The sequence below is a fragment of the Paramormyrops kingsleyae genome, chromosome 12, assembly GCF_048594095.1.
Source record: "Paramormyrops kingsleyae isolate MSU_618 chromosome 12, PKINGS_0.4, whole genome shotgun sequence".
Lineage (NCBI taxonomy): Eukaryota > Metazoa > Chordata > Actinopteri > Osteoglossiformes > Mormyridae > Paramormyrops > Paramormyrops kingsleyae.
Window position 1 is genome coordinate 274,611 of NC_132808.1, and position 16,571 is coordinate 291,181.

At 42.8% G+C, this 16,571-nt stretch overlaps 1 protein-coding gene across 8 annotated transcripts in view; it reads left to right on the forward strand.

Moving 5' to 3' along the window:
• LOC111841526 (uncharacterized) overlaps nucleotides 1-16,571 on the forward strand; it is a 120,728-nt gene that overhangs the window by 94,318 nt on the left and 9,839 nt on the right. For all 8 annotated transcript variants that reach the window (XR_011993960.1, XR_011993962.1, XR_011993961.1 and 5 more), the window contains 2 exons: nucleotides 274-496; nucleotides 4,511-4,623. Coding sequence is in view for 1 of the 8 variants with exons in the window: in XM_072718483.1 (XP_072574584.1) it covers nucleotides 274-496; nucleotides 4,511-4,623 (336 nt within the window). In the remaining 7 variants the exon portion in view is untranslated. The remainder of the gene's footprint in view (nucleotides 1-273; nucleotides 497-4,510; nucleotides 4,624-16,571) is intronic.

Genomic DNA, 16,571 nt, shown 5'->3' on the forward strand with positions numbered 1-16,571 from the left:
GCTGACCCTGTGCTGTGACTCCCAAGCTTGCTTTTACCTGTATATGTGTCTTTGTGTCTCATGGAGAGCAAGATGGAGTAGGTAAATAGCATAATTCCAATATACTTAAGCAAATGGCAAATAAAGGAGTGTTTCATTTCACACAGGGATTTGCTGGCCCAGGACAAAAATCCATGGCATTGAGAGCATGAATGCTATTTTGGTGACTGTAAAGAACAGTGACCCTGCTAATGAAATCATCGTTCTGTCCCCCTTTCCCATGGCTCCATGCAGCTCCAGCAGCCAATTCCCCCAACCACCATTCCGGGCCCCCTAGCCGACCTGGGGAAACACAAGCTGATCCGGGAGCAGCTGTTGCTCCTGCTGCATGCCCGCATGTGCCAGCAACACAAGCAGACCAACAGGGAGGAGTGGTCATGCTCCAGGCCCCAGTGCCGCACCATGAGAAAGGTCCTAAAGCACATGGACAGCTGCCAGGCCGGCATGTCCTGCCAGGGTGAGTGCAGGACCGCACTTCGTTTTCACTGGTGTGGATGGATTCAGGTTGGAGGAGGATTGATTTACCTTTCTCTCATGCCATGGTTGTGCAAAAAGTTTATGATTTGTGCCCCATTCCATTCATGAACTAGGATTTGAATTGGAATGACAGGAAGAAGAATTTAATTAATTTCACTTCAAAACAATTCAGTGCAAATACGGAATATCATTTAACTTAGTAAAACATAAATAATTATATAATTAATTTACTTTCTAGATGGAATACACTATATGGACAAAAGTATTGAGACACACATCTTGATCATTGAGTTTGGGTGTTTCATTTAGACCCATTGCCACAGTCAATCAAGCATCTAACCATGCAGTCAGGTTTACAAACATTGTGAAAGAATGCTTCAAGAATGCCTGAAGGCCTCAGTGAATTCAAGCATGGCACTGTCATAGGATGCCTTCTTTGCAATAAGTCAATATAGTATTTCAAAGTCAGATATTTCATGGTTAATTGTAAATGGTATTATTGCAAAGTGGAAGCATTTAGGAACAACAGAATCTCAGCCCCAAAGTGGCAGATCATGTAATGTAACAGAGTGGGGTTGCTGAGTGCTGAGGCACATACTGTAGTGCATAAATGTCACCAATCTTCTGCTAATTCAATAACTGCAGAGTTCATTATTTCATTTTGGTGCTCCTATTTTCGTATGTTTAGAAAAATAAGTTTTGTCTTTCAGTTCAACCATAGTGCTACAGCAAAAAGCAAAACATGGAAGATGAAATTGTGCTTTATTCTAGTACACTTGGCTACATTTGATCAGCAGAAAATATTTAAAGGTTTTATGATTTAGATTGCAACATTCTGACCTGATTTTTATTTCCTGCCACACTGAAGGTTCCCTCAATAGGTAGAGAAAAATCTGGTATTACAAGGTATTTGCAGGTATGTTGCTCTCGCTTAGTTTGTTTTCCAGTCGGCCAATGGGTTGGCATCCCTCTGCTAAACATGGGTGACTCAGGTATACAGTGACATTATGTGAAGCTTTGCTGACAGGTGAGGGAGTAGTTTGACTTTCAGTGAAAAAAAAAAAAAGTTTGGAACATTTCTTTGATTGGGCACTGCAGTCATTGTAGCCAGCGCTGAGTTTTGGGCAGAGACACGCAACTTATTCTCTAGGTGACACTAGGGTTGCAGGGATTAACCAGTTTGACTATTAACCACGGTGTGAAACATTGCGGTTAACCCACCGTTAAGACTTCTCCAACACCGCCAAAAAAAAAAAATCCACCAGAACCAAAGACATAAAATAACACGACCCGCATGGACGAAAACTATACAAAGCGAAGCACACACGAAATACCCCTAGCAGATCATAACCAGTGTTGCCAACTTAGCGACTTTGTCGCTAGATTTAGCGACTTTTCAGACCCCCTTGACGACTATTTTTCAAAAAAGCGCCTAGCGACAAATCTAGCGACTTTTGGACAAACCTTAGCAACTTTCCAAATGTCGCCAGTACTGTCCTGTAAGCGCGAGGTCTTGCTTTCCCGGTACAGTTACTCATCTCCCTGTGTCTGCTCTGATCAGTGAGCGCTAGCTCCGGCTGAAAGGAGCAGCATATTCCCGTGACCGCACGGCAGCTGACATAGATGTGAATGAGCTGCGCATGTGCAAACGGTGTTGCCACGGACCAATCACTTACCTGCTTCTCCTTTGCTTGAAATAAAACTATTTAATTTGACCGTTTCTTCTTATTTTTTCTTATTTATTTATTTTTTCTTCTGATGCACTTATATTACTCACTGTTACAGAGCTTAAGTTCATTCCAGTTTCTGAACTCGTCTGGCATGCAATATATATATATATATATACATATATATATACGCATAATGGGCCATGTATATAAATGCTGTCTGACAGAAAATATGTAACGTAATTGATAGTTTTATATTGTACACGTGAGGAAGGATTATGGAAAATACGCAGAATGCAAATACGACTTAATTACGTCATCAATATGCAAATATACGCATGACGTCATCTAGCGACATTTGGCAACTTTTCGAGCAGACTTTAGCTACTTTCCATTGAAAATAGTTGGCAACACTGATCATAACAGAAGGAGAACGAGAGACAACCAAAAATGGGACTACTCTATATCCACCTAGGAAGCGCTTGAAGTCTCCTGTGTGGGAGTATTTTGGATACCCAAAAGATGCTAAAGGAGATATCCAGGACGATGGGTCACCAATTTGCAGAGCTTGCAGAAAAAAAAGTTGCGGCCAAAGGATCCAACACCTCCAACTTGTTGCAGCATCTCCGAGATCATCATGCGGACATATACGTGCAATTGAAGATATGCTAATACAAAACAACCGAGTCAAATTACGTTAGTGACTAAAGTGATTTCAAAGTAATAGAACCATCCGGTGAATGAGGGTTAATTTAGCCGTATAGTGTTGTAGGCTACTGATTGAGGTTCGCTTCCTATTTGTCTATAACAAGCGTTATGCTTCCTTCTCTGGCAGTCTCATAAAAATAAATTTCAAACGCAGCCTGTTTGCATAGGTCCTTGTCCTCGGTAGTCAATAGCGCAGTGGTTATGAAAGAAAAAAAGTTTCACGAAATGTAGCGTCTCATTTTAATAAGGTGAAACTTTACTTGTCCTTCCCTGCAGTTAGTGTACAGACAGTGACCCACTGGTTTGGTGGAGTGCACATGCAGAGGAGCTCCCAGTGCTGTCAGCAGTAGCAAAAAAGTACTTGTGCATTCCAGCTACTAGTGTCCCCTCTGAGAGAGCAGTAGTGGCAATATTCTCTCACCTCATCATTCAAGGCTGAGCTCAGAAAATGTGAACATGCTTACTTTTTTGCACTTCAACCTGAACTGATGTTGTGAACTGTTAAAGCTCTTATGTAGAAAGGTTTTACATTATTTTCTTGTTTTTCTTTTATTGTCACTGCATTTAAGTTAAGTATTTTAGCAGCAACAAATGAGCTGTGCTACCTATAGATGTGTACAGAAAAATGTAATTTTATTTATACATTTTATTTTTCTAACTATGCAGAATTTTTAACTGCATTTTTAAGTTAAACAGTGCAATTTATGTTCAAGTCATCAGGTTGGTCTGAGTTAATTTCTCTTGCTAAAAAGACATACAAACTGAAAATATAAAAAATGTGTGGTTCATCAAAGGAGCGGGATGTATTTACAGAGCAAGTTTACTTGAATTTAAATTTTCTGTTCCATGAGTGTGTTAAAATACAGCTTTAAATATCATCTGTTTGCCCAGAGATTACTTGATTTTTTTTTGACTGTGGTGTATTCAAAAGGCAGCAATAACCTTTTTCTGTGCAGCTTACAGATTTTTTCAGTCTTACAGTTGGTTACAGAGATTACTTTTATTTTACAAATTAATTTTTCTAACTATGCAGTATCTCTGAAAAGCAGCAATAAATAATAAATAGCTTCTGAAGTTCAAAACCTTTATAGAATGTGTTTGTGTGATTTATATATGTTAATACAGTTGTGAAGTCAAGTCACGTAAAATAACCATGATAATTGTGAAACCATGATTATTTCTCAGACTATAATTGTATCACCAAAATTTCTAATTGTTGCAACCCTAGGTGACACTTCACTCTTTTATTCTGAATAACATGGTATATTTATAACAATGATACAGTATGCTGTTTATGTTAACATATTTATGTGTAATAAATATTGAAATATTAAGCTGTACTGTTAAAAGCTGCACCTACACTATGTATATGAATTTGATTTAGTTCAATTGCACTTTAATTCCACCATCTTAAATACAATTTTGAATTGCAATTCTGCACCCTATTTTCAACCACAATTCAAATTGAGTTCAAATTCACAAATTGAATTAGAGTTTCAGGGCCATTATCAATTCAGTTCTGAATGGTGCACTACCCTGGCTCACATGTTTACCTTTGCTCCAGTGCCAGGTCAGTTTCTTTCACCTAACAGTTTGAACCGCTCTTTGTGCCCCTGCAGTGAAGCACTGCACTTCTTCCTGCAAGCTCATCTCGCACTGGGACAACTGCACACAGCATGATTGTCCTGTTTGCATGCCGCATGAGGACTTCAGCAACCAAAGGAGCGACATCGTGAGTCATTCTCACCCGTGAGCCACCCCTGTGGTCAGCTAGGGCCCAGGCTGGCCTGCTGTCTTCCTTGGTGCATATATTAATGATAACGGTGTACATCGGGGTGGGGGGTGGGAAGTGTGGGTGAAGCTTGTTGGGGGAGGGGGGTGATACCATTCGTGGCACTGGAGCCCCCTCAAAAGATGCTGGCCTGGGCAATTGCCCATCTTGCCCTTGCTAGGATCCACCCATGCCATGGACCAGTGCCATGTGCTGTCGGTAGGTTACTCACCACGGCTGACTATGAGCACCACACAAGCCTTGCTGTATGGGAGATGCTCTGACCCAGGTATCTGGCTGTAATGATTTGACCCTTGTCAAAGTCACTCAGGTCTTTACCCTTGCCCATGTCTGCTGCACTCATGTAATATATCTCAGACCTTGATATGCACCATTTTTAGGCATGAACTGTGCCTGAGACGCAAATCTCACTCAGGCAGTTTGGATGTTAACATGGGCGCCGAAATGAAAATCAAAATGTTCCACATCAGTGACGTACACAACCTGCAGCTGGTGTGTCTGGGCCTTGAGCCTAGCATGGATACTGGCTTGCTTGCTGTGCTTCTCCTTCCTAGCGCACTGCCTTTGATGAGCTTCTGGCTGGTCGCCTTTCCCAGGCGATATCAAGGTCTTGCGGTGTAGGACTGAAGAATGCCAAAGCAGTGCAGTTGCTCCAGTGTGTTGATATGTGGGTGTTTGGCATTGATTTTCAATTTAATTGAATAAATTCTGTTAGTTGCAGACATATTTACAAGTTGTTATGTAAAACATAAAAATGTAAAATGATGTGATATATATTCCAATTGTACAAATATTGCACCACATTTAGGACCTGTTGTGGCCACTGTGGCCTACCACGCCACCATCTTCTGGATGGGGTAGAGGAAGAACCCTTATTATGATTCCAGCATACAGGAACATGTCAATACATTCTACATGTTTGTACAATGTTACATGGTATGGAAGCCAGTCATACAATACTGTAATGCCGACAAAGGTTGATTAAACAACAGAAATGTTTATTGGTGATAAGCAGCTGGGATACTCTGCAAATATACACTCTGGTACATGAGTCGTCCATAACCCCAAAGCCAAAACCAAACAACCCCGCTTTGTGTCCGGGTCTTAGGCTGTGTTCAAAATATCCACTTATCCACTGTATTGTGAGTCAGCCATTTTGGAGTGCTGTTCAAATTCTCAGCTACAAATCGTCCACTATGGAGTGCACTACCAAAATGTAGCTGTACCCTATATCGGTCGACTTAGATCATCATGCATTGCGGCCTGTAACATAAGTGTCAGAACCTTGAATGCATTCAGATGGGGACTCAATTGAAAGGGCTTTGAGTGGCGATTCAGAAATGAGCTGACCCTGTGCTGTGACTCCCAAGCTTGCTCTCACCTGCATATGTGTCTTTGTGTTTGATGGAGAGTAAGATGGGGGAGGCAAAGAGAAGCATTTCAATTAGGGCTGGGCGATATCAAATCGCGATTAAATCGCGCATGCGCAATAATCACTGGGGCTTCAGATGACAGGCGCAACATTTGGCGGTGCGCCAGCTTTTCTGTGCTATACGGACATTTATTTACGAGTGGAGCGGTGAGAATTTCCGCTCCTTGTTCACGAGGCTGTTGGCTCCGCCCGCTCCTTCGCTCTAATTCGCAGTAAGCCGCTCAGCTCAACACCGCTCCTCGCTCCACTAAAAATTCCTCCCGCTGCAGTCAAATCGCTCCAATTTAAAAGAGGGACAAATAATCTGCATGCCTAACAAATGTCACCTTAAACCGAAGCCTTATATCATAAAGAAATATGAGCAATGGCAACATTGCCACTTTAGCGTGTTTCGTTCTGCGTTGTGTAGTTTTTGTTTATATATATATATATAGTTGTGCTTCAATGACGAAACGACACCAGGATGTAGTCAACACGTATACTTCTGCACAGAAAACAATTAACACAAAGGTCTTTTTTTTCTCCTCCTTTCTGCACCTCTCACCATCATGGCATGTTTCAAAAAGAGAAGCGCGCGCGCGCGAAAAGTGAGTGCGCGCATAAAACAATATTACATACCTGCACAGAAAACAATTAACACAAAGGTCTTTTTTTTCTCCTCCTTTCTGCACCTATGTAACAAGATATCTCATATTAGGGAAAACTCAAACACCCGGTCAACCATAATAAATGTCACACATACACAGTTAATTAACTTATATCACGCGCAGATTACACATACCTCTCACCGTCATGGCATGTTTCAAAAAGAGAGCGAAACAGGAATTCCACTCCACTAAACCAAGGGCGCGGATTATTCCATAACAGACGGGGGAGAGATTTTTAGAAAAACCTCAAAAATAATTACTACTCACATTAAACATTAAGTGACAAAAAGAACACAGACATCTTCTACTTTACCAAAATAACAACAAAACATGTTCTTATGGAAAAAAAACAAACAAATAAATATACAATCAAAATTCACACACACCCCCCCACCTGTACTCCCCGATAATCCGCTCTACATGCCAAGTGTGACGTGATCCATCAGGAGTCCCGTAATAAATCATAGAAAATAATAATAAAATAAAAGTCCCAAAATTATATTTTAAACAGTCTTAAAAACAAATCTAGTGTATCCAAAACACTCTGGTACATCCTCCCCCACTGGATTACACTAGATTATAAAATTCCAAAACAAGACACTCCTAAAAAAAAAAACTGCAGTTTGGTCAATCACAGAAATGTAGCCTTTCAATTGAAACCAATAAAGATTCCCCAGCTATGATGCTATCCCATGAAGGATTAAGACAAACCAAGGGTAGCTAGTCCTTAATTTGACTACAGGTAACCGTGCCCAGTACACAGTTATGCCCAAGACCACATATTCACTGCACACCGTATACTAAGTGCAATCATCAAACCAAACTTCACACAACAAAGTATCCAGTTAACTAAAATGACAAATGTGTTGCGTCCCATAAATTCAACTGAATACTTAAAAAAAACTAATGTACGTTGAGCGAGGTCTTAAGACCCCGCGAAGACATTACTTGAATCAGTCTATTCACAGGTCTAACAATTCTGCCTAACCTCGTAGTCAATCCACCTCCTGCGGATACAGATGAACACGTGGGCACAACAACTTCAGGAGACAGCTTCTCAGATAACTGAGAACCTTTTGATGGCACAACAGTAACAGCCACACAGCTATCGCTAACAGCATCAGGGTGCCCAACACTAATGTTACAGAAAGGCTGACAAGTATCTGAAAGTTGCAATCAGCATCATCTTGTTCCTCCTCTAACAAATCTGCACCACTGTTTTTCTGCAATGATATCTCGCCCTGATCATGCGATACGTCAGCAGATCCATCTAGGTCAGAGACCCACCTCACAGTTCTGTCAACACTTTCACACACATCAGCCTCAGAGGAAATGTCATGAATTGAACTAAAATCATAAAAGTCCTCAGAAGTCTCACAATCTCCCCAAGACGGTATAGGTAAAAAGTTAACAGGCATCAACAGATTCCGATGTACAATTCTAGATCTATCCGTGCTGGGATTGCGAATCCGGTAAGTATTCAAGGAGTCATTTTTGCTTAGTACCACATATACAGTACTCTCCCACCGATCAGCCAGCTTTCTCTTACCCCTTTCTCCCTTATTTGCCAGAAGAACCCTGTCTCCTAACTCCAAGGAATGACCTTTACACCCCTGATTATACTTATCGGCCTGCTTGGTTCGCTGCTTCGTAGCATGCTCTTGCGCCAGTGACAGAGCTTCCTTCAGATCTCTCCCAAGAGACTGGACATATTTATCCACATCCACTGTCACATCATCTAAAAGTACACTTCCAAACATGACATCAATAGGTAATCTTGGTTTGCGACCGAACATCAAAAAAAAGGGTGCATAACCAGTTGTCTCATGAGCTGTGCAATTATAGACAAATGTCAGTGTGTTAATCAATTGTGGCCACTTCACCTTGGACTTTGGCTCAAGTGCACAAATCATATTACCCAGGGTGCGATTAAACCGTTCTGCTTGCCCATTTCCCATCGGGTGGTACGGTGTGGTGTGCGACTTGCTAACCCCAGCCAGCTGTAGCAATTCTGCAATCAATGAACTCTCAAAGTTTGCACCTTGATCAGAGTGTATGCGATTTGGAAACCCATATATACAAAAGAAATTATTCCACAGTACACGCGCAACTGTTTTTGCGGACTGATTCGGACAGGGGAATGCACAAGCTAATTTGGTGAAATGATCGGTGACTACCAGAACATCAACGGAATTATTGTGTCCATCCTCTGCCGACCAAAAATCTATACACACTAACTCTAAAGGTGCGGTGGTCACAACAGAAACAAGCGGTGCCCTAGCGTCGGGTTCTGGAGCCATACCCAAAATGCATCGCTTGCAGTGTGTGACATACTCACGTACATCCTTCTCCATAGAACTCCAATAAAACCTCTGCCTGCACAGCCACAGCGTGCGCTGTTGCCCCTGGTGTCCAGCCTCATCGTGTACTCCCTTCAAGACAGAATTTTTCAGTGATAGCGGGACTACATATTGAAATTTTTTTTTCTTAGTCTGTGGATGTTTAGAAACTCGATACAGTATGCCCAGTTTCACATCAAACCTATCCCACTGCCTCAAACTTCTTAAAACTTCCATAGACTCATGAGCTCTTTCCCGTCTAGACGGACGTCTTTTTCGACTAACAAAGTAATGGACTCTAGTAATGACACAATCCTGACTCTGCTTTTCCAGTAACTCCTCATGGGAGAAGACAGGAAGCGGATTACAGCCCGCAGCTACAAGGTTGTGCAGATGTTGTACGTGCGAAACTGCTCTCGTTAAAGCGCCCTCCTCCCACTGACAATGCGACTTTAACACGGCTTGCACATCTTCCCGTGGCATCTTCCCCAGAGAACTAGCCTGATCCATCTTAATTGCACTCTGACCACCTTCCAAAGATGAATCCTCTTCCTGTCCCACTGGTGACTCACACGTCAACCGGAACATGTCCTGCACAATATCTACATCCACAGCCTTTGCCTCATGTAACAACTTGTCATATGGGACCCGAGTCAGCTTGTTGATGACTTTAGGTGTGACAAAGGGTTCCCTGCTTAAAGCATCAGCCACTACATTCTTTGGTCCGCGAATGTACTGAATGTCAAAATCAAACGATGCCAACTTTGCCACCCACCGCTGTTCACATGCATCCAACTTCGGCTTTGTGAGGATGTACTTTAGTGGATTGTTGTCGGTCCACACAGTGAACCGGTGACCCCGCAACCAATGACTGAACTTATCATGAATAGCCCACTTCATAGCCAGAAATTCTAGTCTATGTGCTGGATACTTGGACTGAGCATGATTAAGAGACTTGCTGGCAAATGCAATAGGCCTAGCGGTAGTACAACCATCCTGCAGTTGAGAGAGCACAGCTCCCAAACCACTAGTAGAAGCATCAACAGAGAGCAAAAAGTGTTTTGTAAAATCTGGATGAGCTAATAGAACTTGATTAGCCAGCGCCTCCTTCAGGTGCCCTAGAGCCTCTCTACATTCAACAATCCAATCCGATGGAGTGAGTTCACGAGCTACCACAGTTCTCTTCACACCCTTACCCCTGCGCGGCCTCTTCTGACCAGTGGTCAACTGGAATAGCGGTCTTGCTATAGTGGAACAATGCTCAATAAAATGTTGGTAATATACTACCATGCCTAGAAAAGACCTTATTTTCGTCGCTGAAGGGGTGACTCCATCTGACTCCATCAAATCTTGTTCGTGTACATTCAAAATGGCCTCTACTTTTGCCGGATCAGTAGCCACACCCTCCACACTGATGATGTGCCCTAAAAACTGACATTTAGATGGAGAAAGTTTTAAGTTATGCTGCTTGAGATGCTGAAACACCATCTCAAGCCTCTGCAAGCTTTCCTCCGCTGTCTTACCAAAGACTAACAAATCATCCAAATAACAGAGAAGACTCATGAAATTCTGATCACCAAACACCGTTAACATCATCCTCATAAAGGTTGCTGGACTGTTACACAGTCCCTGTGGTAGACGACTATACTCATGAAAACCCAAGGGGGACGAAAAAGCTGTATACTATTTGTCCTCCTCATGTAAGGGGATGTTATAATACCCCGAAGTCAGATCCATAGTGCTAAAATAGGCATTGCCCCCAAGTGCAGCAAGGACATCTGCCTGGTGCGGCAGCGGATGAGCATCCTTTACTGTGCGAGCATTCAACCATCTAAAATCAGTACAGATGCGTAAATCGCCGTTCTTTTTCCACACCAACACTAGGGGTGATGCATACTCGCTGCTCGACTTGCGTATTATCTCCTTCTCCTCCATATCATCTAGCGTCTCCTTCAATTTCTGATAATGAGCCGGGGAAATTCGACGATAGGGAAGTCGAAAAGGTTTGTCATCAGTAAGGCGTATTCTATGACAAAATCCACTTGCCTCTCCACAGTCCAAGCTATGTCTGGAAAACACACTATCATATTGCTCAATTAAATCAACAAGCTTATCTTTCCAGAAAGGACTCACCTGACAGTTAGCAACATCTATATTCTGCAAACCCAAACTCATCAACCTGCTCTCCCTGGAAGTTCCAAACCCACTTGCGGCGCTTGCTGCTGACAGACTATTATCTGGCCTGTGAGAAAGCAGCTTTCCAACATTTTGGGAAATTTCTTGCTCCTTAAGCACATCAAAATCTTCCAATGCGATACACGGGTAGACATCAGCTATTTTAGCATTTCGACGGAGTGTGATTTCCGAGGGGGTGGGGTTTATAAGTTTTACTGGGAGCCATCCGTCTCCCCAAAGAGGTGAAACAACTCTGCCTACCAGTACGTTACGAAACACACAACGAGCTTTACCAGGCTCAACAACAACCGTACTACCTGCAGAGAGTTGGATTCCTGGTGGTAATCGGGCCCAAACCAGATGTTCACTCAAAGGTTTAAGTGTGACCGCCCTCTTCAGCTTAACTGTACCCACTTTGTCTGGGATGGTTTCCCCTCTCCATCTCTCTAAATTGGATAATATCCGCAGAAAGTGGCTATGTTCTTCCTGACACATCCCATCAGGTTTGTTCAAAACACTCCAATAGCTTTCATTGGTTTTAAACTGTCTGATCAACGGTTTTAAAACATTAGTACCAATAACGAATTGATCTACCTGACCCTCCACCACTAGGACAGGAACCTCAAAATTAAATCCGAACAGCTCGATTTTCAGAGTACATTCACCCACCGGACTAGTCTGTTTACCTCCACATCCTACTAATACCACTTCCGATGGGGTCAAATGGTCATCACAGAACACTCATGCCCCTTTCAACTGGGGAATCACATCTGCACACAGAGTAGTAGCCATTGACCCACTGTCTAACATACCCTGCAACTCAACTTTATTCTGCACCAGTACAGGCGTGTAAAACAGACTTTCACTTTGACCCGCTTTTAAGGAGTTCTGAAACATTACTATCTTACCCACTGGAGCTATATTGCAACAGTGTGAATAGACAGACTCAATATCGTCAGGGGAGGGTAAATTAACTTGCCCCGCATTGCCCTCCTTCAACTTGAGGCACTTCAGTTTCCCTGAAACTGTTCTTTCTGCGCATAGTCAGGTTTTACTCTGTGCAGCATGGAATTACAATTGCTACTAACATGTTCAGGAGAGAAACACTTAAAACAGAGCTTGTGCATTCTGCAGTGAATGTTGGTCGTGTGCTCAGAGCTATCACAAACTCGGCATTTGTTGGAGTGCTTAGGTGAAAATCTAGGGGGTGCATCACGCACCGACTGAGAGTGATTCATGAGAGTTTTCTCCAAGAGGTCCAAAACCCTATCAAGTGTAGAATCCCCTGGTTGCTTTTGCTTACAATCACTACCAGATACTACCACATCAGACTGTACATCTGTACTCGCAGAAGGGTCCAGTTCCACTGCAACAGCCACTGTATGTTGTTTCAGTCGACTCCCTTTCGCTTTACACTCTCTCAAAAATTCATCCAAACACTCCTGCATCTCACTGGCCGTCCAAGAGCGAACAGGTTTACTTTTGAACACCAGAGCGAGTTCTCTGTCCGGACAATTCTGAATGAACATGACCGCTAATTCCATACTCTGATCTCCCATAGACCTTCCTTCACTTTTGAGAGTTTGCTCAGTTATTTCTGCAGCCTGATTTAATCTAAGCCAGTAATCTAGCGAACTCTCGTAAGGACGTGGTTTAGTTGCATAAAAATCTGCAAGAGGTAAACCTGAACTAACCGAATCTGCAAAATGATGTCTCAAAATGGCAAAAACGGCTGTGACATCTGCTATTTTTGGATTATTACGCATCCACACTTTTGTAATTTCTCTGGCACGACCCATAAGTCTATTTACAACTTCCTCAATCATCTCAGAGCTGGAAAGCTCTCTTTTAGCTTGTTATGGAAATTTGGAGGTAGGAAGTAACAGATGAGTCCAATGGTTTAGCTTGGTTTCATTTATTGAGATATCTTTCTATGCGAGCTCGGGGAGACTCTCCACAGACAGTTCTGAGAAGTTCTCCAAATAGCAGACGCAGTTGCTTTCATTTTATACTGACAGACAAATGACCTTTCTCTGCAACCACAACCGGAAGACCCATGTCTGCTTTTGCACATTCTATGCTCAGGACAAGCTTTTCGTCTAGCACAAGCATCTTATATTTACCATATATAGAATAAAAATTCATCTCTTGTCTAGCTTAACATGGGTAAGGTCTAAAACCCCTCCCCAGTCTCTTGCATCTGTTTCTTCTATCATAGCAACCTTATTTTGCAGCCTAACTTCACCATCAGACATCATGCTTGGTGGTAATTTTCCACTACAAGCTACTGTAGGTAAGCTCTCATTAATTCCTCCCATTCAATAATGGAGCACTTGTCAGCGCTGTCCCCCTGAAAATAAGGTGTCACATTAACCTCTGACTTTAACACCAAATTTAGTTTAGACGCATCAATGATAGTAGTGCCCAATGGATCTAAGCCTGATACAGGAGTAGTCTGTTCAGGGAATGCTCGGGATGCTACGTTTGCAACTGATCCATCCAGTAGGCTTGCACAGATAGATGCACCAATCACGGAACCAATCTGCTGTACGAGTTCAGTAAGACCGACAGGTGAAACACTACATGTAGCTAAAGTACATTCCTGAATTTTATCGATACTGGATGAGGATAGCTTGGGAATGGCCCCTCTAAACATATTAACAGGCCTACCCTGCCCGGTACCATCTAATGTAGGGCTAGCAAACGTAGCATCCACTTTAGCAGATTCAACTTTGGGTGTTGAAATAAAAGTCCCCCTGCCAAAACCAGCAGCCCCAATAAATTCGTCCTTACCATTACCTGCATGCATCTTTATAAACAGCAACCAAATAACAATGATAATTAAAAGAAAGCTGTCAATACAAGTGCTTAAGATAAGAGGAAAAAAAAAGAAAAAAATAATCGCAACAGATACATACAATCCAAAATTCCTAATAACAATCAGGAATGAGACGTAGGTTCGTGTGTCTAAGGAAGACCCAAACCAGTTCTCCAGATGATCTGCAAATCAGCGTTATCTCTGCGAAGCACAGCCAGCACTCCCTCGGCGGTCTGCAGTCAGCTAACCAGTTCATCCGAGTCACGGCACCACTTTGTAGCGTGCTTCGTTCTGCGTTGTGTAGTTTTTGTTTATATATACACTCACCTAAAGGATTATTAGGAACACCATACTAATACGGTGTTTGACCCCCTTTCGCCTTCAGAACTGCCTTAATTCTACGTGGCATTGATTCAACAAGGTGCTGAAAGCATTCTTTAGAAATGTAGGCCCATATTGATAGGATAGCATCTTGCAGTTGATGGAGATTTGTGAGATGCACATCCAGGGCACGAAACTCCCGTTCCACCACATCCCAAAGATGCTCTATTGGGTTGAGATCTGGTGACTGTGGGGGCCATTGTAGTACAGTGAACTCATTGTCATGTTCAAGAAACCAATTTGAAATGATTCGAGCTTTATGGCATGGTGCATTATCCTGCTGGAAGTAGCCATCAGAGGATGGGTACATGGTGGTCATAAAGGGATGGACATGGTCAGAAACAATGCTCAGGTAGGCCGTGGCATTTAAACGATGCCCAATTCGGCCTAAAGTGTGCCAAGAAAACATCCCCCACACCATTACACCACCACCACCAGCCTGCACAGTGGTAACAAGGCATGATGGATCCATGTTCTCATTCTGTTTACGCCAAATTCTGACTCTACCATTTAAATGTCTCAACAGAAATCAAGACTCATCAGACCAAGCAACATTTTTCCAGTCTTCAACTGTCCAATTTTGGTGAGCTTGTGCAAATTGTAGCCTCTTTTTCCTATTTGTAGTGGAGATGAGTAGTACCCGGTGGGGTCTTCTGTTGTTGTAGCCCATCTGCCTCAAGGTTGTGCGTGTTGTGGCTTCACAAATGCTTTGCTGCATACCTCGGTTGTAACGAGTGGTTATTTCAGTCAAAGTTGCTCTTCTATCAGCTTGAATCAGTTGTCCCATTCTCCTCTGACCTCTAGCATCAACAAGGCATTTTCGCCCACAGGACTGCCGCATACTGGATGTTTTTCCCTTTGCACAACATTCTTTGTAAACCCTAGAAATGGTTGTGCGTGAAAATCCCAGTAACTGAGCAGATTGTGAAATACTCAGACCGGCCCGTCTGGCACCAACAACCATGCCACGCTCAAAATTGCTTAAATCACCTTTCTTTCCCATTCTGACATTCAGTTTGGAGTTCAGGAGATTGCCTTGATCAGGACCACACCCCTAAATGCATTGAAGCAACTGCCATGTGATTGGTTGATTAGATAATTGCATTAATGAGAAATTGAACAGGTGTTCCTAATAATCCTTTAGGTGAGTGTATATATATACTGTAGTTGTGCTTCAATGACGAAACGACACCAGGATGTAGTCAACATGTATACTTCTGCACAGAAAACAATTAACACAAAGGTCTTTTTTTTCTCCTCCTTTCTGCACCTCTCACCGTCATGGCATGTTTCAAAAAGAGAAGCGCGTGCGCGCGAAAAGTGAGTGCGCGCATAAAACAATATTACATATCTGCACAGAAAACAATTAACACTTGGTCCTCAGCTGCCACCTCTTTAGCGAGTTTCCTTGGAAGAGGGAGACGACTCAGACCATCAGCATTACTGTTATTTTTGCCTTCTCTGTATTTAATGACATACTCATAGGCTCTTAATAACACCGCCCATCGCATGATCCTCTGTGACGCCATCTGAGGGACGGCCTTCAACTCATGGAACAAACTTATCAATGGCTTATGATCCGTGATAATCATGAACTTTCTGCCGTACAGGTACTTATGGAAATACCGTACACCAAATATCACAGCCAATCCTTCTTTATCCAGCTGTGAGTAGTTCTTTTCTGCTGCATTCAGGGTACGTGATGCAAATCCAATGGGTTTTTCCTGACCACCTGGCATGCGGTGAGCTAATACTGCTCCTACTCCATAAGGGGAGGCATCGCACGAAAGAATTAAATCTTTTTGCTCATCATAATGTACCAATACAGTGCTTGACTGCAACAGCTCTTTTGATTTGCAGAAAACCTTCTCCTGTGCTGGTCCCCAACACCATGGTTCCCCCTTTCTCAGAAGCTTGTGCAGTGGGGCCAACAGTGTGGACAAACTTGGCAAGAACTTATTATAGAAGTTCAACAACCCCAAATAAGCTTTCAGCTCGGTCACTGATTTTGGGGATGGCGCCTCCTGCACTGCTTTCACTTTCGCTGGCACTGGATGTAAACCGGTCTTATCCACCCGATGTCCTAAAAATGTCAC